This window comes from Pantherophis guttatus, chromosome 5 (genome assembly GCF_059756535.1).
Source record: "Pantherophis guttatus breed Tessera chromosome 5, ASM5975653v1, whole genome shotgun sequence".
Taxonomy (NCBI): Eukaryota; Metazoa; Chordata; class Lepidosauria; order Squamata; family Colubridae; genus Pantherophis; species Pantherophis guttatus.
Window position 1 is genome coordinate 16,901,064 of NC_142067.1, and position 24,090 is coordinate 16,925,153.

General features: G+C 36.8%; 1 protein-coding gene across 1 annotated transcript; it reads left to right on the top strand.

Annotated features, from left to right (window-relative positions):
• CFAP300 (cilia and flagella associated protein 300) lies at positions 1–23,495 on the top strand. The gene is made up of 7 exons (XM_034409016.2): positions 1–157; positions 1,968–2,049; positions 4,894–4,966; positions 8,315–8,481; positions 13,729–13,901; positions 15,926–15,992; positions 23,093–23,495. The coding sequence occupies exons 1-7, from the start codon at positions 45–47 to the stop codon at positions 23,222–23,224; spliced, it is 807 nt and encodes a 268-aa protein (XP_034264907.2). The 5' UTR covers positions 1–44; the 3' UTR covers positions 23,225–23,495.
• Positions 23,496–24,090: the final 595 nt, after the last annotated feature.

Here is a 24,090-nt window from a genome sequence, read left to right on the forward strand (position 1 = left end):
TTCCCATGGTAACCTCTGGCGCGTCTAAGCGCTAAGGAGCGACTATGTCGGCTTGCGGGGATCAAAGCTCAGAGTCCCCCTATACTTTCCATTATCTCCGCCAGAAAAGCTTTCCAGCCCTGGAGAGCAAAGGCACACGGGAGCGCCTACTCAAATGGTGGGGAGGGCCTGTTACCGTTTGTCCCTTTCTCAGCAGGACTGGGGGGGAGGGGGGGGAAGCAAGAAGTGGGGATGTTTATAGAGAAATGGGGGGAGGGTGGTTTGGACTTCGGTGAACGGGCAAATCGCCCCCTTCGATCCTACCAAGGTGGAAAAGAGCTTTAAAAAAAAAGAACTCACACAAATACATCTTTTTTTTGGCCCCCTTTTATTTTTTAAAGTTTTACAGGCTTTATTGTAAGTTCTTTGGTCGTTCTGAGCTGCCCAGCAGAGTTGGGAGGCATGCAAGTTGATTGCACAGTCTGCCAGATGTTTAACTGGATTTGGCATTTTTTGTCCATCTATCCGGTCTTTCCTAAGGTCTTGGGATAGGCAGAAACTGTTGTCTGATGGTGTTGGAAGTATCACCGCAGGATGCAAGCTGTTCTAAGTAAAGCTGCCTTTTGCAATTGACTGGTGGTAATTTTGTCAATGTCGATGGTGTTCAAGTGATACTCCAGATGTTTCGGGTTTGTCACCAAGGCACCTATTACTATTGATACTATTGGTTTTTTTTGTTTTTTGTTTTTTTGATCAGAGTCATTCTATTTGCAGATCTTTATATTCTGTGATCTCCAAGTACTATAATGCCTGGATAATAAATTATCTGGATAATTTATGATGCTGATGCTGATTATAATTATCATTTTGAAATAACAGTTCAAGGCATGGGCATCAGGAGATGAGTTTCTCTCTGTGTGTGTGTTTGTGTGTATGTGTGTACACATGGAAAATTGCTATAAGATTCTAGTTAGGCTCGCAGTCAGAACATCAGGTTTGGAAATGGCTACGCTACAATCAGAATTTTGATGTGGAATCGGGTCTGGATGTGGAATCAGAAGAGCAGATTCTGATTGGTACTTACTGCCTGCTTTTCCAAAACTATAGAGATATATACATTAAGATAATAATTACACTACAATTACGTAGAGCAGGGGTCAAATAATTTGAAATCAATAGATTTTGATATTTTCATTTTTTCTTGCTGAAAGCACTTATTTAGCCCTCCAAAAATCTTTCTCAAGAATTACATTGTTCAGCTTGCATGTTTTTCAATTGAAGATTTATGATGGTCGATCTCTAATTTTACAAACATTGTTTACGTCTTCTGGGTTTACTGGATATTCTTTGTCCTTGTTTTTGTTTGCATTAGCTCAACTTCTCTGGGTCTTTGCTTGTTCACTTTTGAACTGTATTGATATTTGTACACAATCTCATCTATTTTAGAAATGAAGACAGTTACCTTTTTAAATAACATTTTTTATTTTAAAAGAAAATTCATACTCTGATACTTATATATATCTATACAATTATGTTAGACTTCAGAATAAGGCATTCCAAATTTAAAGATAAGACACAATGCTCAATTTTTTAATAAATAAATAAATATATATGTATTGAACAGAGTGAGAACTGAATAGACTCGGGCTGTGAGAATAACCTTTTTGCTCCTATGTAACAGATGTTATGTGACAATATAAGTGGCTGTTTCATGCACTGAATTCAGAAACCTGTTCTATACGAATAGTTCCCAAATTGGAATGCTGTAATTTGACCTGTTCCAATCATTTATAGAAATAATATAAAACCCATTGCACACCAGGGATAATTATCTTAATATTTTGTTTGCAGTGCTAATACTTTTCTTCTTCCTAGGCAGCTTTTGCTGTATACTCAAACTCCTTCCTTTTCAATAACTACAGTGTTAGTTGTCCATTTACTGCTTTATTAGACATCATTTATAAATTAATATTAGCATTTCTCTACAGGTCCATGGATGGCAGAATCACAGCACAGGCATTCAGTTTTGATCAGAATCTCAAAGGCTATCAACGGGATGATTTTCTAATGGTAGTTACCCAAATTTTATTTATTATTTAAAGGATTATTCTTTTATTTATATTATTCAGTGGAAACTTAAGCTGGCACGTAACGGGATATCCCCTCATTTTATCCTCAGAATAATATTCCTATAAATTACAAAATGACTCAAAAATAATCTAGTGAACACCATGAAGGGGTGACTTGAAGCTAGATCTCTTCCAGTTACTTCATTACTTTTCAATATTAAATTAAATCATTCAGAGCAGAATGTCATGAATATTAAAATGAAAGCAAGAATATAATCAACTGTCATACTCCTGTAGGCAAGTTAAGAATTATAGTGTATACTAGATATGCCTCTGTAAACTATTACATAATAGCAGGGGAAAATATTTGCCTTGTAGAAACCTGCATGGCTTTTAGTTAGCTGTAACATCAAAACTATGAGTATTTTTCTAGGTGGGGAGAAGAATTCTCTGCATGCCATCAATGGCCAACAAATGTATGTTCCGAGGCTGGCATAGATGTAATTAATAGGAAAATACTCATAGAAGGACCTTCTTTTCTTTTTAATGAACACATTTATAAATGTGTTTCTGTATATGTATGTGTATAGCAGAATATTTTCTTAGGTTTTGTATTAAATTTGTATTGATAGATTAGATTAGATTAGATTAGATTAGATTAGATTAGATTAGATTAGATTAGATTAGATTAGATTAGATTGATGGATGGATGGATGGATGGATGGATGGATGGATGGATGGATGGATGGATAGATAGATAGATAGATGGCAGACAGACAGACAGACAGACAGACAGACAGACAGACAGATCAGGGGTGGGATTCAGCCTCTTCGGACCTGTTCAGGCGAACCGGTATTTCCGATAATCAGATGGCCCTGTCCATCCGCCCCCGCCCTATCCTGTCCTATATTTCCTTCTTTCTGGCTCAGCTGATTCACGCTGCATAGCTGATTTCCATGCCTCCACTGTTCTCCTTACCGGGGCTGCCTTAGAAGGTAAGCAGCTGAGCTTCAAATTGTGTATTTTGAATGCTGCGTGCAAGCGCGTTAGGCGTGCGTGCACACGAAGCCCACACGTGCGCTCGAATTCCGCGCGCGCAAAGCCTGCACTCACAGAACCAGTTAATAGTAAGTAAGCTCCCCAAGAAGATAGTTAATGTGTTATTTTTTTAACTTTCTGAACTCGGTATGCTCTGGGATTCTTTTATGATTAGTGGCTACAAGATGTATGTAGCCACTGGACTGTTCTTTCTTTGAGAAAGGGACCTTGAGAAAGGCAACTGGACTGTTCTTTCTTTGAGAAAGAAGAAGAAAACATTTTGCTTCTCATCCCAGAAGCTCCATCAGTTCTAATGTAGGGAGAATAGAAGGATAGGTACTGACAGTTGAGACTAGATGATGGGGGGGGATGAAAGGATAGGATCTGATAGGATGGTGGTGGAAGGGTTGTAAATACAATCCTTTGGAACTGTCAGGACTTATCAGTACTGTCAGAATCTATCCTTCCAACACCCCCCACCCCCCCACTAATCAGTCTCAACTGTCTCGGTACCTATCCTTACATCCCCCAACTATCACAACTGATGAAGCTTCTTAGATGAGAAGCAGAACATTTTTTTTTTCCTTCCTCAAGGATAAAACAGTCCAGTTGCCTTTTGAAAAAGCACCTTTGAGAAAATTATGACCTGGATGATTGAGAATCTCCACAGACATACGTACAAGATGAGATTTGGGTGCTCATTTTCACCGGGGAAGTTAAACATGTAGACGAATCTATATATTTTATTTTGTTTTCTTTTACTTTGCATTGCATTATATACAGTAATCAGACTCTTGGTGATATACAAACCTATGCCAATATCCATAAATGTGCATGGTACACTTCTGCGCATGTTGAACCGGGACAAACCGGTAGCAACCCACCGTTGGATTGGATGCTGTAATAAGTCAATCATCTATAAATATCAGAATCACATAGGAGATTATTTTCCTATGAGCTCTATGGAACTAAAAAAGCAGAATAGAAGGCATATTATAATCTCTGAACTTCAGTGGTGGAGTAGTCTTACGAGAATACCATGGGTAGCCAAATAAACAAATAAATGGATAAATAAACATCATACAAATGAATCTGGAATTCTTTGACCAGGCGTAAATTATCATATTTTAGACACATTATGCAAAAATCTAGCTCTCTTGAGAAGTCTATTATACTAGGAAAGGTAAAAGGAAAGAAGAGGATACTAACAACAAGGTAGATTACAGCAAAAATGAATGCAAATTTGGAAGTCCTGAAGGTTAGAAAAAGGTCATGCTGGAGAAAATCTATTTATGGGATACTGATTTGAAGGCACATAATCAATAGTGATTAATATGTAGGGTTGTTTTTGATCTGGGATGGAAAGCACTTTCAAAATAATAAGTTGTGATTTGGAGCTTAGAAAATAACTTGAATGTTATATGTTTTTAAATAATTTCTGTGTATTTTTATTACTGTACTCTATTGTATCAAATATTAATATACTTGGTTATTTCATAATTGTAATAAAGATTTTTTATTCATAGAAAAATCATGCTTTTGTCATGACAAGATTTTGAAGCAAATGGCCAGATTTTTCTGATTTATAAAGAGACATGGATATATATCTTCGCATTATAGATTTCATCAGTAGAGTAATTGCAAGTCTACTCACATGAGTAAAATCCAATTTGGAAGGCAGTCCCAAATTCCAGACATTTGGAAGTTCGCAGCATCTGATAGCTGTCACCTAATTTAACATGCCTGTCAGATATTATTTCATAACAGAATCTAATTAATGACTTGTCATTGCCTCTATACTTCTAGGCTTTTTTAAATCATCCAGAGGTTAACAGCAATTTGAAATTGCTTTCATCATCTGGACAGTGGACTACATTAAGTAAGTAGAGAATATTTAAGATAAGTTTTTCTTGTCTTTTAAATCTTCTTTCAGTGTAATTATTTTTCTCTTGCAACTACTAGGTTTGTAACTGATGTTATCTCGATAACATAATTACAAAGATGAAAATGTTACTCTTAAATTGATATGGGACTATACTGGATTTTTTCCCCTTCAGAACGCTTTATTATATGCTTTAATGTTTTGGGTTAATGTTTGTGATGTTGATTTTGACTTACTGTAAGATACTAATTCTGTTTTCTTTTTAAAAAACTGATACCAATCAAATGGGAATGTAGTAACACCTTAAACATTAGAACGTTTTGAACCAGATTCTAGAAATCCATAACGTAGCTTAGTGTGTGACTGAGTGGCAGGTCCTCAGTCCAGGTTTATAGATTTCTTGATATTAGAGTTGATTGAGGATGTTCTTTTCTGTTCTGTTCTGTTCTGTTCTGTTCTTCTTACCAGATACTTCTTCAATTATTTTATTCTCACAACACAATAAAATTGCCTGCCTGCCTGCCTGCCTATCTATCTATCCATCTATCCATCTATCCATCCATCCATCCATCCATCCATCCATCCATCCATCCATCCATCCATCCATCCATCCATCCATCCATCTATCTATCTATCTATCTATCTATCTATCTATCTATCATCTATCTTTGGAAAGGGGAAAGTGTGAACCAGGTATTAGACATTGGTCAGACAAAAAGAGCACAGTATCCAAAAAGAGAAGCCATGGGTGGAAACTAATCAAGGAGAGAAGCAACTTAGAACTAAGGAGAAATTTCCTGACAGTTAGAACAATTAATCAGTGGAACAACTTGCCTCCAGAAGTTGTGAATGCTCCAACACTGGAAATTTTTAAGAAGATGTTGGATAACCATTTGTGTATGGTTTCCTGCCTGGGCAGGGGGTTGTACTAGAAGACCTCCAAGGTCCCTTCCAACTATTCTATTCTATTCTATTCTATTCTATTCTATTCTATTCTATTCTATTCTATTCTATTCTATTCTATTCTATTCTATTCTATTCTATCATCTATCTATCTATCTATCTATCTATCTATCTATCTATCTTTTAAATGAATTTTCCAGTTGCCTAGGTTTGCCTCACATATTGAGACATATAACTAACCGCAATGGCTAAATTCTTGCAATTCATACACCACAGACCAACCAAACAAATTTTAGTGTAGTAAATGTACCAAACTTTTGTTTTGTTTTGTTTAAAAAAGAGCTATTGGCTTCAGGCCTGGTTGGACTTCAACTGCAATTTAAAGTATTGGTGTTTACTTATTAGTGCTGTACGTGTCTTCGGACTGGAGGAACTGTTCTCATTCAGTCAATTTAGCTGTAACTAACATCTTCAAAGATTTTACAATTTCACTCTCTAGGCATTGCCTACAACTGACAAAAGAACATTCTAGAGATGTTGTCCTGAATGTAGAAATTTCTTCTCAGATGTGTAATTTAATTTAATTTTACCTGAAATTATTCTCAGTGCTGGTTCAGTTATAGTTTTGTTATGCTGTATTTGCATTTTATAATATGTTAAATTTCCATGAGAGTTTACAGCATAAGAAGAACATTAAACTGTTTTATTTCTTTGTTCATTTCACTCATACATACACATGGAAAAATCAGGAAAAAATTCCAGTCAATACCTTTTCTTTACAAGTATTGCTGGATGCTTTTAAATCTATTTTCTTCTTTCAGCTAGCATTATATTGTTTCTTTTTGGGTTTTTTTTCTTTTCCATCTGAGCTCTAACTTAGGAAGTAAAGACATGTACTTGCTGTTCAAAAAACAATTATATGTAATTTTTTGAGTAGAAAAATACTTGAGTGTTTCCTGTTCACTTCAATAGCACATTGACAAGAGGCTTTTAAGATTGAGGCTGTTTATTAATATCCAGATTATATAACTATTTATTAGAATTCGATAGAGCGGAGGAGGTGGTAAAAGAACCAATGATCGCATGTGCCAAAAACATAGGACAAAATATAAATTTAGACGAATGGGAATGTATTTGGAATAAAAACTATAAATTAACAAAATCGGTAGCATACAAGGAAAATCAATATAAAATGCTATACCAATGGCATCTAGCACCTGCAAGACTAGTGAAGATTTTTCCGAATTTAAGCCCTAAATGCTGGAAGTGTAACCACCATCAAGGTACCTTCTTTCATATGTGGTGGCTATGTCCTGAAGCAAAGAGGTATTGGAGCAAAATACAACTTTGGTTACAAGAACTAACCAATGATAAAATTGAATTAATCCCCAAAACTTTTCTCCTGGGGGTACTAAAAACTAAATAGGCCAAAAAAATAAGATACTTGATTTTACACATACTCACAGCTACGAGAATTGCCTATGCACAATATTGGAAAGAAAATAATGTACCGTCAGAAGGATTAATTATTCAAAAAATATTCGAATGTGCCGAAATGAATAAATTAACTTTAGAATTAAAAGAAAAAGAGGATTCAGAATACTATGTGGTGTGAGATAAATGGTACAGGTGGATTGATATTCGAAATAAGAATAAATAATGTTTAGAAGAAAGTTTTTGAAACAGGAAACCATAATAAAAATATTTATTAAAAAATAAAGATTGAGGCTGTTTAAAAATACATATATAGTAAATAACGATAGTGCATTTAACAGAAAAACTTGACGGTCTGGTATTTGAGCTATAATTTTATAATATATGATTAATTATTACAATGTATCTATTGTCCTTCTAAAGAAGTAAAGACAATATTTTATTCTGGTGTTAATTTGAATGATAATGGGTTATCCAAGGCAATCTATTGAGGACATAACCGTTCTTAGGGCAAACACAATGGATTGTGTATGGATGATCACAATGAAACAGTAATCCTGTAATGAAATTGTGGTATACAGTATCTTCCTCTCCCCTCCCCTCCCCTCCCCTCCCCATCTCTCCTCTCTTCTCTTAGAAAAGAGCTAGGCTAGGGTTAAGGTACTGGCCTAGAAACCAGGAGACTGTGATTTTTTTTGTCCTCCCTAAGGCATGAAAGCCAGCTGGGTGACCATAGCCCAATCACTCTCTCTCAGCCCAAACCACCTCACAGGGTTTTTATCGTGGGGAAAATAGGAGGAGGGATGAGTGTTATTGGCTACCTTATTTATAAAAATAATAAAGGCAGAATAAAAGCCCAATAATAAATAAAATCAGCCGTGATATTTTGCTCATGTAAGATACTTATAATGATACTGTCAAGTTAATTGTTGTTATTTTCATATATGAAAATATAATCTTGAAGACCTGCAAGTGAAAGATACCATGCAGATGCTTCTTATCTTTCAGATACTAAAGTGAAAAAAGTGGACGCCAAAAATATTTTGTGTACACAAGTCTCTATGTCATTTTTTGACCGATTATACTGTGAAGGGCTTGTTCGAGAAAATGGGACTATTGTAAAGTGTTTTGATGAATACCATGACGAAATTCTTATTGCAGATGAGTTGAGAAAGGTTAGTAAGTTTATTTTTACTCTCCTGCCAATGTGCACATGTTGAGCCTTGTGAGTAATTTTTATCATCCATCTATATTTTCTTAGAGTTGTCTTAGAGAAGAAATAGGAATTATCAACTTTCGGGGGGGAAAAGGAAATAAATCAAAAATTGGTTCAGCTGCAGTTCATCAGTAGGAGGTTTTACAAATAGCACTGAGTTTACTTTTAGTATGATTATATAAGTAGTTCTTTTTGTTTCAGTGGACGGTTGTTAGTAATTAAGTCCCCTGAAATTTTGCAGAACAATTCTTTAGATTTTAGATCTTTATTTTGCAAACCACACTCAGCTGTCATGTACCTATGCTATAGCCAAGGCGTAGCTTTGAAAGAATATGGGCCAAAAAATCATTTTCCTCCAAGGCTCTTAATTGCAAAGTTTTCTAAACTGGAATAGCCAGGCTATTGCAATTGTAAACTTTCTCACTCCATTATCTTCATGGAAGCAGAGATTTTGGCAGGAAGGGGACTATTTTAACTGACCTCCTCCAAGAATCTCATCAAGGCTAGGAAAGGATATTCATCTTTTGTGCATGTGTACCTGTATGATTATGTATGAGTGAATGCATAACAGAATAACAGAGTTGGAAGGGGTCTTGGAGGTCTTCTAGATCTAGTCCAATCCCCTGCTCAAGCAGGAGACCCTACACCATTTCAGATAAATGGCGGTCCAATCTCTTCTTAAAAATTCCCAGTGATGGAGTACTCACAACTTCTAGCTGTTCCACTGATTAATTTTTCTCACTGCCAGGAAATTTCTCCTTAGTTCTAGGTTGGTTCTCTTCTTGATTAGTTTCCATGCATTGCTTCTTGTCCTTCCCTCAGGTGCTTTGGAAAATGAGTTGACTCTCCTCTTCTTTATGGCAGCCCCTCAAATATTGGAACACTGCTATCATGTCACCCCTAGTTCTTCTTTTGAATACACTAGGCATACCCAATTCCTTCGTTCTTCATCTGTTTTAGCCTCCAGCTCCCAAATCATTTTGTTGCTCTTCTCTGCACTCTTTCCAGAGTTTCAACATATTTATGACGGTTGCAGTGTCCCAAGGTCATGTGATCACCTTTTGCAGCCTTCTGGCAACCAAAGTCAATGGGGAAGCCAGATTCACTTAACAGCCGGGTTACTAACTTATCAATTGCAGTGATTCATTTAACAACTATGGCAAGAAAGGTCATAAAATGGGGCAAAACTCAATTAACAAATGTCTCACTGTCGTTCAGAAATTTTGGGCTCAAATGTGGTCGTAAATCGAGGATGACCTGCCTATAATTGTCTCTATCTGCCACTTCTGCAAAGACCTTTTTTGAAAGATATCTGTTACCTGCTATTTTCAAATATATTCATGTTTTTGAAAATAAAAGAGGAAGATATGAAAGACATGTAACTCCTGTTTGAGTCAATCAAAAGACTTTTATTGCTGTTAATAGTTGGAATAGTTGGACTTTATAAATATCCCTTTGCGTTGAAATAAATCACACTGTACAAAGTGTATTTGTGTACTCTCCTATATTTTTCTTTTGTCCGCTTACTGGACTATTAATCATGTTTTAAGTTGTAGCAGAAAGTTACATTAAAACCAGTTCTAGTCCAGTAGCACATGGAGCCAAAGTTGCTTTTTCCACAAATAAAGTGTGGACTTTTTCTTTTCCATCGAAGATATAAACAGTATAATTAATATGAGCGAGCAGAAAGGGAAACAATGACACAATTGTTTTTCATCCTACCCTGTGAAGCTTTTTTGGATATTTGACAATGAAAGGAATTCTGTGCTGGATCATACCAAGCTGCATTTATCCTAGTCCTGCAGTTTAGCTTCCTTGGGAAGCTTATGCACAGAAGCTGAAGGTGCTGCTACGTCTTAACATTTTTGATCACAGAATGCTCTTATTCCTAGATTGATCGGCTATGTTACAAGGGCCTTCCGCACATAAATCTAATACAAAATTCTCAAAATCCTTTGCTATTTGATAATGATGTGAGAGTATTTCATTTCATACAACTGTACTTGGCAATCATATTATGACATCTTGTAAGGGCTGCAATGAACGGATGAACGTATATGCTTGAAGCATCATGTTTTTATATTCCTTCCATTAAGAAATGTTTCGGCAACTGTCGTTTCATTAAGGGAAGGAGCCAGAAATGATTTTTTAAAATACTTCTACAAAATCAATATTTCTTCTCTCTTCAGTGAGTTTTTCCTGAACTTCTTGCTGCCCTCGTTGATATTTAACTGCTCCACTTCTTTGATAACCCAGCTTTGCAGAATGGAACAATAGGTCTGTTTGTCCATTTTTCTTCCAGCATGATCCAGGCAACGTTCTCTGATTCAACGGTGGATTATATGTCTCCTAGGGTTATAAATGTACAATTATAAGAACCAAGGGAATATATTTGTTTCAATACGTGCAATCCAAGTGTCAGTGATAACGTTTCTAGGAAAGGTATAGTTCAGAATTGCTTAGCACAGAAGAAATATGACTCGTTTCCATCTTAACAAGTAGATTGTTTTTTCAAACACATGTACATATCTATCATGTTATTCCTTTTCAGAGTAAGCAATATTATGCAAGCACAAAAAAATGGTAGGAAATAGGTCAGAGAAATTAAAGACTGATGAGGGAGGAAAAAAAGGAAAAGTAGATAAATCTAGTTTATATCAACAACATTCAGTATCCAGCTCTGTATTTTTCTCTATATACTTGCAAACTGCCTTTGCTTCCAACCATGACTATTTATTTATTTATTTATTTATTTATTTATTTATTTATTTATTTATTTATTTATTTATTTATTTATTTATTTATTTATTTATTTATTTATTTATTTATTTATTTATTTATTTATTTATTGGTTCGATTTATATGCTGCCCTTTTCCGGAGACTCAGGGCGGCTTACATTTGCCTTTTTCCATTGCCTTGCCATATTCCTTCTTTGTATTGAACCAAAAGTTAAGCATTTGATTTATTCTTACAAACGATGTGCTTGCATCATGCAGACAACCAGCCTTCCATCGTAGATTCATGTAAGCACTCAATGAGTCAACCCTATTCAGTTTACCACATAGTTTGTCTGAATCAACAACCTGTAGTAAATTTTCTCATATTCATGCCTTTCACAATGACCTGTTGAACAGAAGTTTGGTCTGCGCATCTTCCTATCATAAAGCCGCACTGCACTTCTCTGATTTTGTGCATCAATATCTCTCAAAATTTTTCAATCAAAATTACAAGAAATATTTTTCCAGATGCACTTAATGACTTCTTTCCCTACTAGTTCTTTTTATTTACTTCTCGGCAAAAGCAGAAAAAGAGTGTGTTGATCTTCTGTCTCTTAGATGTCAGGATAATTGAAATAACAATATCAGTAACACTTAGATTTATATAGGAGCTGCTGATACAGTTCTACAGAGGAAGTATTGAATCTGTCACTTGTACTTCTGTAACTGTCTGGTTTGTCACAGCAACCGAACCGGACAGGTACAGATTTCATAAATCTTTCTATTTCATAAATAGTTGGGATTGCAAAAAAAACAACAACAATGGCAACCAGCCTTCCTTCCTTTGAGGACCTGTATCCTGCACAAGCCAGAAAAAGGGCTGAGAAGATATCTACAGATCCATCACATCCTGAACATAAATTGTTTCAATTCTTCCCATCAGGACACCACTATAGGGCATTACATACCAAAACAACTAAAGACAGTTCCCCCACTCCATGCCATCACTCTGCTAAACGCCAAATTCCCATAGCACTGTCTTATCTCTAAGGATATTTACCCATGTAGTAGGGCTGTATTACTATTATCCTTCTCATCTTTCCTATTGCTCCTACTGGTATCTTATGACTACCACTTTGTTGGTTGAATCTTATTATTGTAGCTTATGATTTATGACGTCATTTTGTTGATTGTATGCCTACTGACAGCTTATGCACCAGAGTCAAATTCCTTGTGTGTCAAATCACACTTGGTCAATAAAGAACCATACCACACCATTCCATTCCATTCCATTCCATTCCATTCCATTCCATTCCATTCCACTCCACTCCACTCCATTCCACTCTACTCCTAGTCTAGTCTAGTCTAGTCTAGTCTAGTCTTCATAGTGCTTTACAGCTCTCTCTAAGCAATTTACAGAGTGCATGCCTCTTTGAAAGACTGAACATCTACCACAGAGTCATTTCTTCCTCTTTTAATCTGTTTCTTGTTCCCTTTAGCCAGATGGTTTGTAAATATATTTTAATATACATTATATATTTCTTTCATCCTCATTTTTTCTAGCAGCGACTTTCATATGTGTGCTTTCCTCCATCTACGGCTTTTTTTCACTTTATTATTCTTTCAGGCATTTTATATACTTCCCATTAATGCATTTGCACACATTTCCATGACACCCTATAATGTTCTTTTCATCAAGCAACTTCAATTTATTCTTTTCCCATGTCTACTTTGCATTCCATCCGCTATTCTATTATCATTCTCCTCCAGTCTTTAATTGCCCAATCACTTTTTCTGAATTCTCTCATCTTATTCCAACCCATCCATACATGTCATTATATTGCATGTTAATGCTGGACTTATTATTTGCATTCTGCTCTAATTCTATTTTTACTTTAGTTTTTCCTTTCTTCTAAGTCCATTTGCCCCTAAGATATACTGTTGATCATACCAAGAATTTGTTTCACATTCAGGGCCTCTCTATTACCCTAATATCTTACATTGATTGTTGAAGATTTTATTAAAAGAAACAAAAAAAAAAATGTGTGTGTGTGTGTGTCTGTCTGTCTGTCTTTTTTTCATTCATTTGCCACATGTAGCATGAAAAGTTTTAACTTAAACCACATAGTTGAAATACATCTTTTTCTACGCAGGTATTCATCCATCAACATTCTCATTCCTAGTTCTTCAAATGCCCCAATCTGGTTTATGTTCTCTCTCATATCTACTCATCATTCAGTCAACTGATGAATAATTTATCCTCAGATGTCATTCATTCAGAATGAGGTCCAGTTTACCTAAAACTCATTTCTGGTTCTTCCGTTGTCACCATTCATTGGAAGATACTTACCACTTCATCAATGTACAGCTCCACTATTCTGTTTGCCTATATAGGAAACACTTTGGGAATCCAGGTGAATTTGTATATCTGAGGTAATTAAAATATTTCCCACCTGACTTTGCCTTTCGTTTTTTTGTTTCACCCAAGGTACTTCTTCTGGATGATTCAGACCACTATGACTTATTCAGTCATTTAGACCGTGAAGAGTTTCTTTTTTGCATCTTTAAACACCTTTGCCTTGGAGGAGCTTTCTGTCAATATGAAGATGATCTCGGCCCATACTTAGAAACCACAAAATCTTTATATAAGGATCTAGTAAGGTTTGTTCCTTATATGTAATCAATTTTCCCATCTATTTTTCAACTGTTCACCCGGATCTTCAGGTAAAAACTCAACGTTTAAATTTTTTAAAAAATGTAACAATTGTATGAAAAGAATATAAAAAAGTAAATGGATACAATATAGAATTCAGCATTTAAAGTGTCTATCCCAAGAAAATGCTTTCCTATTGCTGGAAAAAAAAAAATCCAGAATTTGTGCCAGGCAAGTGTCCTTGGAAATTCAAAGTCAAGATACAACAATATAAAATGCCCTAGTCTCACCGTCAATAGAAAAGGCATTCAAAATGTACCTGACAATGCCAGGTTTGGTAACTACTGCAGTTGATTTAAGGCTAGCTTGTTGGAGAAGACTCTAGGGCAGGGGTGAAATCCTACCGGCCGATTTCGGGCAAACTGCTAGGGATTATTGGCATCAGTTCGCCGAACCGGTAGTAATCACTCCTCATTGGCCCCACTCACCCACACCCAGCCGGTTGCCGCTCACCTCTTCCGGATGCTCGATATTCCACAGAATTCAATGTTAAATGCAGCAGAGAGAATGCTAACTTTTCTCCCTCCATTCAGAATGGAGCTGCTGCAGCCTGTCCCTTTAAGGTAGTCCCCAGGAGGGAGGGGGCCGGGAGGGAACCATAAAGAGAGCAGCAGCTCCATTCTGAATAGAGGGAGAAAAGTTAGCATTCTCTCTGCCACAGAATTCAATGTTAAATGTAGCAGAGAGAATGCTAACTATTCTCCCTCCATTCACAACGGAGCTGCTGCAGCCTGTCCCTTTAAGGTAGTTCCCAGGAGGGAGGGGGACGGGAGGGGGGAGCAGCTGGAAAGGAGCTGTTCTCGTGTAAGGCAGGAAAATGGGGAAGGGGATTTTCCTGCCTGTCATCCATTCCTCAATCTCAGCACAGACTGAGGGAAGGATGGTAGGTAGGAATATTCCCCTCCCCATTTTCCTGCCGTTCGGGACAAAGAGTGGCTGGGAGGGGAGGGGCCAGTGAGGAGCCCCTCGATGTGAGTGATATCAAGTTGGCCATGCCCACCCAGTCACATGACCTCCCCCCAACAAGCCACGCCCACAGAACCGGTAGGGGAAATTTTTTAATTTCACCATTGCTCTAGGGGTCCTTTGGACTGCAAGGAAATCAAATCAGTCAATCCTAAAGGAAGTCAACCCTGACTGTCAGTTGGAAGGACAGATACTGAAGCTGAAGCTCAAATATTTTGGTCACTAAATGAGAAGAGAGGGCTCATTGAAAAAAAAAAATCCTGATGTTGGCTAAAGCTCAAATACTTTGGCCACCAAATGGGAAGAGAGGACTCATTGAAGAAAAAAAAAAAACTCTGATGTTGGGAAGGCAAAAGGAGAAGGAGATGGAAGAAAATGATATGGTTAGATAGTGTCATCAACACAGTAAGGGATGAGTTTAGGTAGACTCAAGCAGACCAGTGGAGCACGGGGGGGGGGGGGCTGGCATGCTATGGGGTCACAAAGAGTCAGTTACAACTTAGTGACTGAACAACAATAAGATGCTAGCTACACTCCCATCCTAGTTCACTAAATTGTTGAATTTTGTATAAACTAGCATTTCTAAATAAAGCTCATAAATAGTACCATGTACAACATCTATCATGGAGAACCTTACATAAATACATGCTACTCTTCAGGAAAGGCTATAGCAGATATTCTGTCTTGGTTGGTGAAAAGTAAGTTCTAATTATATCCTACTTAACTATTTCAGACTTTTCTTCTGCACTTTTTCCTTTTCCTTTGTCTAATGTATTTCATGATCCCACTTACAATGTAGAGGTTTTCTGCTGTTGTTCCTGAAAACCTAATTTGATTTTTTTTTAAATTTGATTTAATTTGATCATCTTGTTAGGAATCAGTTTAACTTAAGAGTTTGTTTTATTTTTTTAGACCTTGGATAAATATCCCAAAGTGTAAAGTGTAAGTTTTAAGTAGCCTAGCTGACTTTATTAAAAAACTGTTTTGTATTTTTTATGAATTTCAGTGTACAAAAGGATCCTGAAACCAAGAACATTAACATAGTATCTACTGTCTTTAAAGTCTGTGCATATGTAAGTATCTTGTTAGAGCAGTATTAAATGCATAACATTTTTCAATATAATTTGAAATAAGATTACATGTAAGAGTAATGCAAACAAGTATCATCGTTTATTTTTAAACTGAATCTATCTTTGGTAACAAGGTTAACAGATTGGTGTATAATATATACCAACACACAAAACACAATCACACACATTTATTCACGTCTATGGAGGTTCTTAATCATCCAGGTTATGGTTGTCCCAAAGGTGCTTTTCCAAAAGAAAACTGGATTTTCTTGGTTCCTTGAAAATGTTTCACTTCTCATCCAAGAAGCTTCTTCAGTTCTAATTGACTGGTGGGAATGGAAGGATTTATATTCTTTGCAACTGTCTGGTTGTTACCTTTCTGAGAGTTGTTGAGGCCATTTGGAAGTTTACCTCTATCATCAAAGTCACCCGAATCAGAAGGCCAATGGGTGTGGGACTTCTTGGGATGGCTGAAAGGACTGTGTGGTAAACAGGAGATAGGTGGTGCCGTATCCTTCCACTCTGCTGAGAGAGGGCCGTTCAATTTTAACATAAAATGATGAGAATGTTATCACTTAAAAATAAATTGTATTATGCATTTAATTTTTGGAGATTATGATGATATCAGTGGTGGGTTCCTCCTGGTTTGACCCGGTTCGGCCGAGCCGGTAGCGGTGATGATATGACGTCACCGAACCAGTTCTCTTTGTTCGGGAGCTGGACCCTCCCGCCCCTGCCCCCTATGTTATTCTTACCTTTTATTTGGCCCCGCCCCCAATCTATTCGCTGCCTCCCGAGTCCTAGCTGATCGGCTAGAAGGAAAAAAACTGTTTAAACACTTGCCGCGGGGCTTCAAAGGGCCGCCCTACAGCTGATCAGTGTTAAAAGACAGTGTGGTGGTAGACCAGTGCCTCCAAAAACAAATGAGTAGACCGGTGCCTCCAAAAACAAATGAGTAGACCGGTGCCTCCAAAAATAAATGAGTAGACCGGTGCCTCCAAAAACAAATGGGTAGACTGGAACACTCCAAGAACAAATGGGTAGACCAGTACAGCTCTGCAAGCAGTAAAAATCTGGTAGACCAGTACCTCTGCTAAATCCTAAAGAATTGTCACATGACCATCAAGCCACGCCCACAAAATAAGCCACGCCCATAGAACCGGTAGTAAAAAATTTTAGAACCCACCCCTGGATGATATCCCTATTAACTTTATATTTTTCTTTAGTTAATGATAAAAAGTAGCTTTCTGGATTAATGTGGAACAGATATGAGAATTATGTTCTGCTTATGATTTAAATATTAAAACGTCTGGGAGTTCTTAGGCTTTTTTAATGACAAATATATGAAGTGAAAATTATTCCCATTTTACCAAATGGAGAGTTAACTGTGCAACTTGATTACAAATTCTATCAAGGTTCATTTGGGAAATCTCTATATTTTATGCAGAACGCTTTTGTGTGAGGCAAATAGCCTGATTTGTGTTGAGTCAGGGTTCATCCTCATGTTGCAATAACTGCAGCACAAACATGTTTTACTAATCTTAAATGACATGTTTTTATGATACTGCTTTTGGCTCATTCCCAGTCTGCAGTGTAGACAGCTTAAAACTGTCTCAAGCTGTTACAGTTTTGAAGTACTATTTTCTCTCTTCTCAGTGTTTACAATGAATATAATGCAGGGTGCTTCATTAACAATGTACCTGAGATTGGGGGCTTATTATATGGTGTTGCAGGAAAGTTCCTTCCCGTTTCACCTCACAGCTACCCTGTGCCTATCAGCCAACTTTAAAACTCCATTTGAGCGGTGTGAGATACTTCAATTGACGGAGAATGGTCAGTGTAAAAATAAAGCAATCTGGGGCACGTATCCTGACATGATTGCATTCCCATCATCTCATTTTGATTTTTGTGTTTTTGAACTGTAGAGATGAATGTATTTACGAATAAATAAGAAAGAATGCTTAATTTAGAAAAAAAAACCTCACATGGCAGGTAGGATATCCAACCAAAACATAGAAAAAGAGGAGATTTATGAATTCAAATCATATTCATATATATGACTCCTTGAAGTCTCTAATGATGATAATGATTCTCTTAAGATTCAAGCTGCTTACCCACCTATTCTAAAACAAAAAAAAAATGTCCCATAATAAGGTAAAGGTAAAGGTTCCCCTCACACATATGTGCTAGCCGTTCCCGACTCTAGGGGATGGTGCTCATCTCCGTTTCAAAGCCGAAGAGCCAGCGCCAGACATCTCCGTGGTCATGTGGCCGGCATGACTAAATGCCAAAGGCGCACGGAACTCTGTTACCTTCCCACCAAAGGTGATCCCTATTTTTCTACTTGCATTTTTTATGTGCTTTTGAACTGGTAGGTTGGCAGAAGCTGGGACAAGTAACAGGAGCTCACCCTGTTACGCAGCACTAGGGATTCGAACCCCTGAACTGCCGACCTTTTGATCGACAAGCTCAGTGTCTTAACCACTGAGCCACCGCAGCCCATATAGACCAGTTCTAATCCAACATTCACTTAGTAGACTTTGGGATACTCATAAAGAGCGCTTAAGCAACGTAACACCCTTCTATTCCCTGCAATCTGATCAGTGGGGGAGAACTGATTTAAGCAGAAGAAGACAATTGCCCAGTGAAGCAGGAGAGCACCTCCTTTTTGTCAAGCAGCCACCACCTATTCCACAGATCAGTTGTTTTGGGACCATGTTTTGACAGATGGCTTTCCATGATTATAAATCGTGACTTGGTGATTACTTTTCCTATATGAACATGATCTTGATGAGTGGGGAAATTGTGAATCAGGAATTTCCTCATTACTTTCCACCACCTTTCCCATGCATTAAGGACAGTAGCATTATGAAGGCAAACTTAAGACTCAGCAATCAGGACAATACAATTGATGCCAGCATACTTTTGTACAGATTTAGGGACCAAAGGTTAACACAGTTCATGCAGTCGTGAGAAATGTGTAAGTGAAATTAGTTGACTGAAACACTTGTAACCTAGCATAGAACTACAATGGATAGATGAATGGATGGATGGACGGCTGGCTAACTAGATATTTACAACACGTACTGTATCTGTATGCCTGAAAGAATCTGCTAGGAATATTTTATTTTTCATTTATGAAGCTCACAGTGCAGCCTTTACAATATTAAGTTAATAGTTAAATTTGTGCATTGAGTATAGCATATTTCAGAGGAAAAGAACAGAGATCATCCAGATTACAGAGTTTGCTTTTCCAAAAGAGCGAGTTGATGTTTTCTTAATGGGGTTTTGATGCCTTTGTAAGAAACACTTATTCTGATATGCAGTTTTAAACCTTTCAGGCCAAGTTATTTTCCTATTTAATTTGCAACTCAATCCCTGCACAGAGACCACACAGAGAAAATTCTCCCATCCAACACAAACATAATCCCAGTTCCGGGGGAGGGGGTGGGGAGGGGAAGCACATTCTCTGCCATCTCCCTCCATCAGGCAAAAACAAGCTTCTGGAGATCTGTTTTACCTGCATGCATAGGTCTATAACCCTGTGTGTTTATGTGTGTGGGTGTGGGTGTGAGAGAGAGAGAGTGTGTTAAAGAGCCAAGCAGTTGTCTGGCTGCATTGTGATGATGCACATGCATGAAGTGTTGTCAATTTCAGAATTAGAAAATAAGTCTAACTGAAGTTTTGTTTTTGTTTTGTGCCTTTGAGTCACTTTTGAGCCACTTTGCCTGGACAAGTCTGCAGTTTTCATGGCAAGGTTTTTCAGAAGCCGTTCGTCTTTGCCTCCTTATTCCTAGAGCTTCATGGCTAAGGTGGGACTAGAACTCATGGTCCCACTGCCTGCTGCCTTAACCACTAACCCAGATTGCCTCTTGAATTGAAGCTAGTGAGGCTTATAGTAAATGTTTATCACATTTTTAAAATTGTCCATCTCGCTCACATACAAAAGTGACACACAGTTTTCACTTTGAAAGCACTAGGTTAATAACTGCTACCCCCACCCCCATAAAAAAAGCACTAAGCATGTTTAATACTATGATGGTGTTTGGCAAATATATCCAACTATGGCACAATTGACAAAGCTAAAGGATTTGCAAAGTATGTTCCACATAAAAGATGAAGTCTCACTTTCTGGCATTAAAATAAATGTACTTAAGAACTAGCTAAAGAGGTAGTGTAGTGTCTTAATGGTTTAGTAACATCAACAAAACCCTAACACCCATTTTCAGGAGAGTACCAATTCATTTATCTACATACTGTACTACTACAACTTTCATTCCCATAACCTTTAGCTGGGCACCATAGGGACAACAGTTTTTGGACCAAAGTGCCTCAAATGGGCTACCTTACAGAATGTGTCCAAAATCTTGGACCCATGACTCCCATTGAATTGAAATTTGGCAAACTTTATAAAATATGACATAAAAGTTATCATAAAACAGTTTATAATAGAAAAGGTCACGAAACATTTTCTACACTGATGTTTGATTGTAGACTATATAGTAATGTAAGTACTACTATACAGTTCTGCTATGCCAGTGGTCCCCAACCTTTTTAGCACCAGGGACCGGTTTCGTGGAAGAAAATTTTTCCACAAACTGGGAGAGGGGGGAAGGGAGATGGAGCTCGCAGCCTAGATCCCATGCATGTGCAGTTTGTGTTCGCTTGCTCGCTTGCCACTCACCTCCAACTATGCGGCCCGGTTCCTAATAACCTACAGGTACCTGTTCATGATCTGGGGATTGGGGATTCCTGTGCTATACGGTTCAACATGGGCTACTTTCAAAGCAGATACATCTTTGAATTTCTTCCCAAATTTTAAGAACTTTTCAAATACATTAGAAGTTCTATCATTATTGAAAGTATTTGAGGTAATGAAATAGGCCCGAAGGAATGCCCAACAGGTCACAGGTTGTCTAGTTATAATTAATAATCTAATAATATAGAATTCTCTGTTATTCTTAATAATTCTGAGAGAACTAGGTCTTTGAAACTATATTTGAAGAAAGCAAGTAACAAATAATTAATGCATTGGATATGGCCAGATGTTATAGGAAAAAAAATCATTTCTCAAACACTTCCTATGGGAGAAGCAATTGGGTAACTGCTCAAAATGTTGCTGACTTTACATTCTCAGTCCTCCTCTTTTTTTTCTTAACAATAATTATTGCTATTATGAAGTGATTGGAAAAAATTCTGATAGCCGTGCTCTGTATGCTTTATCTAGGTTTTTATATTATGGTTTCCTAGAATGTTATTTATTACCCTGTTTCCCCCAAAATAAGACATCCCCTGATAATAAACCCAATCTGGCTTTTAAACTTTTAAATGACAATAAGGCCAAGCGCTTATTTCGGGGTTCAAAAAAAATATAAGACAGAGTCTTATTTTCAGGGAAACAGGATATGTGCCAGCAAGTCAATTTTGAATGTTGGTGACCAGAACATTCTTCCTATGATAGTATGCCCTAACCTGGTCCTTTTGATCTTCACCACTGTAACTGAGTCCATCCACCCTTGTTGATGGTTGTCCTTTTCTCTTTCCTGTTTAATAAACTAGGTGATTTCAAAGGTGAAGTCACTCTTTTTTAAGGAAACTTCTACCGCGTGAGGATTTTCCATCTAAGTGTTAGAGTGGTCAGACATACACACGTGGTGACTAAAGATCAGCTAGGAGGTAGTAAACAATCCTGATTCGTTTTGGAAGAAGAAAAAAATGATTTAGAATATTTTTAATTTTGTTAATTAAAATTGTAATACCAGGGCAGTGCTTTTTCAGCTAATCTAGTTCTTCTAAAGATGAGCCAAACCTTTTACATTTAAGTTTTTCTTATCTTTTTAGATTTGTGGTTGATCAGATAATTTTGTCTTGAGTTTTTAAACAAGTTTTGGGATCTTTAATTGATCATAATAAGAGTTTTAAGTAGACCGAGTTGTAACTCATGGAAAATGCTGTGTCTAGTTTAGTAGAATTGAATATAATTGAGCTCTGATACTGTTCCAGGGCTCTGTTGGAGTCATTGTCCCAGCTTAGGAATCACAGCCCCAAGGGCTCCTACCACTACTTTGATGTTTATTTTCCATATCATCTCTAGTTTCTCCTTCAGGCTCTAATACTTTTCCAGCTTCTCATTCTCCTTTTTCCTGATGTTGCTTCACTTGGCACTGCTACGTCCATGACCATCGTTGTCTTCTGGTCCTTCTCTACCACTATAATTTCCTGCATGACTCCTGGCAGGGAATGGGACAACTTGCCACAGCCAACTTGCTGCAGCCAACTCACCATGGCCAACTCGCTGCAAGACAACTCTCCACTACCAACTCACCGCAGGACAATTTAACAGTTCTATTTAATTATTTAAACTAAATAAAAATTATTTTAATTTTTTGTCATTCACATTTCATTCTGTCCCTCCTTTTGCATCCTTTATTTAATGATTCTATCCAACCATTTCTTTGATATTAGTGTAATTCTTGTCCCGCAGCAAGTTGCCTTGTGGTGAGATGGTCATGGCAAGTTGGCTGTGACAACTCCATGGACAAGTCCCTGCATTTTTCTTAACAAGATTTCAGAAATGACTTGCCATTGCCTCTTTTTGAAGGCTGAGAGAAACTGACTAGCCTAAGTCACTCAGCTGGTATTTTTACCTAAGGTAGGACCAGAACTCATGATCTCCTGGTTTCTAAAGTGATGCCTTAACCATTCCACCAAACTGGCACTTGTTTTAGGTTAACTTAATAGAAATGCATTTGCAATTCCCCCGAACTTAAAGAAAAGAATAAATGTAATTAAAAAGAATGTTACTGCACTATTGATTTATATTTTTAGAGGATTTTCTGTGTAATACACGTACAGTATTTTAAACCTACTGGTAAAACACTCGAAAAGTATTAAAGGAAGGTCACACCATTAGATTTTCTTTATCTAAATTACAATTTTCACATTGTATTTGTATTTTCCTAATACAACTCGGCACATATTTTTGACTTCTATTTCCTCATGAAATTTAAGTGATTATTTCAAAATTAGAATCAGAAAGTGATTATTTTGCCATCTTAATATATTCACTGCGTTATATTAATGATTAATGTTTTGTCTTCTAGGATGCAGATGGCCTTTGTTATCCCACATCCAACAGCCATGAACAAAATTTTGCCTATTTGATTGTGAATCCTTTGAATCGTCATATCTATGTTTTGTACCATGTTTTTGGAGTACCTTCATTCTGTGAGTGACTGCTCATGTTATTCAATTAATTCTGGTAAATAGAGGATTTTGTTTTAAGTACTGATTGTTGGAATTCCAATATTGTTAGAGCATTAGAAATTACTTGCAAACTGAATGTAATTGATTTTGTCAGAATGTTGTTAAATTAATGTTACCAATGCTTGCGTATAGTACTTGAAATGGGCTATTGCTAAATTAACTTACATCTTATCCTTAGACAACTTTATTTTAATAATTCTTTTATTGTAATTATAAAAATAATAAATTATTGAGCAGAAATCTTGCAATGATGTGAATTTATGTCCTCATTGTATAATTTTACGATGTTATTTCTGGATCGTTTTTTGATCCTTGAAGGATGGCTAGGTGAGTTATAATTTAAAACCTTAAAACAATTGACAAAGTTTAGAAGATAACAAGCATCAAAATTAAAAGTAAGAAAAATAAGTCTTACAGAAGGCAGAAGTGGAAGAGCAATATTAACAGCTCTCTTAAAAGTTAAATAAGAACCTGACCAAATTTTCTAGGACAGAAATATAGGCTGTTGATAGAAAAAAAAGACTCTCCCAGCGTTTGTAATTTTCCTAATAAAATGAAAGAGATAAGAAAACTTCTGAAATATGGTATATGGGACAGATGTGTGGAATAAATCCTTTATTTTGAGACGATTCAATTCAAAGAAAATATATATTTGTAATTCTTACAGAAGACTTCCATGAAGAAATTTATTCAAAATTTAGATTACTAACAAGAAAAGGAAATACTGCTTAAGAATATTATTGCAAACATGCTCCTCCTCACGGGGCTGCCTTTTCAAAGTGTCCAGAAACATTCGTTGGTTCAAATACAGCAGCCCCCATATTATTGTGCAGGC

Coding starts and splice junctions, on each gene's coding strand:
- CFAP300 (XM_034409016.2), top strand. CDS start 45: ATGTCGGCTTGCGGGGATCAAAGCTCAGAGTCCCCCTATACTTTCCAT. Junction 2,050..4,893: donor AACGGGATGATTTTCTAATG/GTAGTTACCCAA, acceptor CTATACTTCTAG/GCTTTTTTAAATCATCCAGA. Junction 4,967..8,314: donor TGGACAGTGGACTACATTAA/GTAAGTAGAGAA, acceptor CTTATCTTTCAG/ATACTAAAGTGAAAAAAGTG.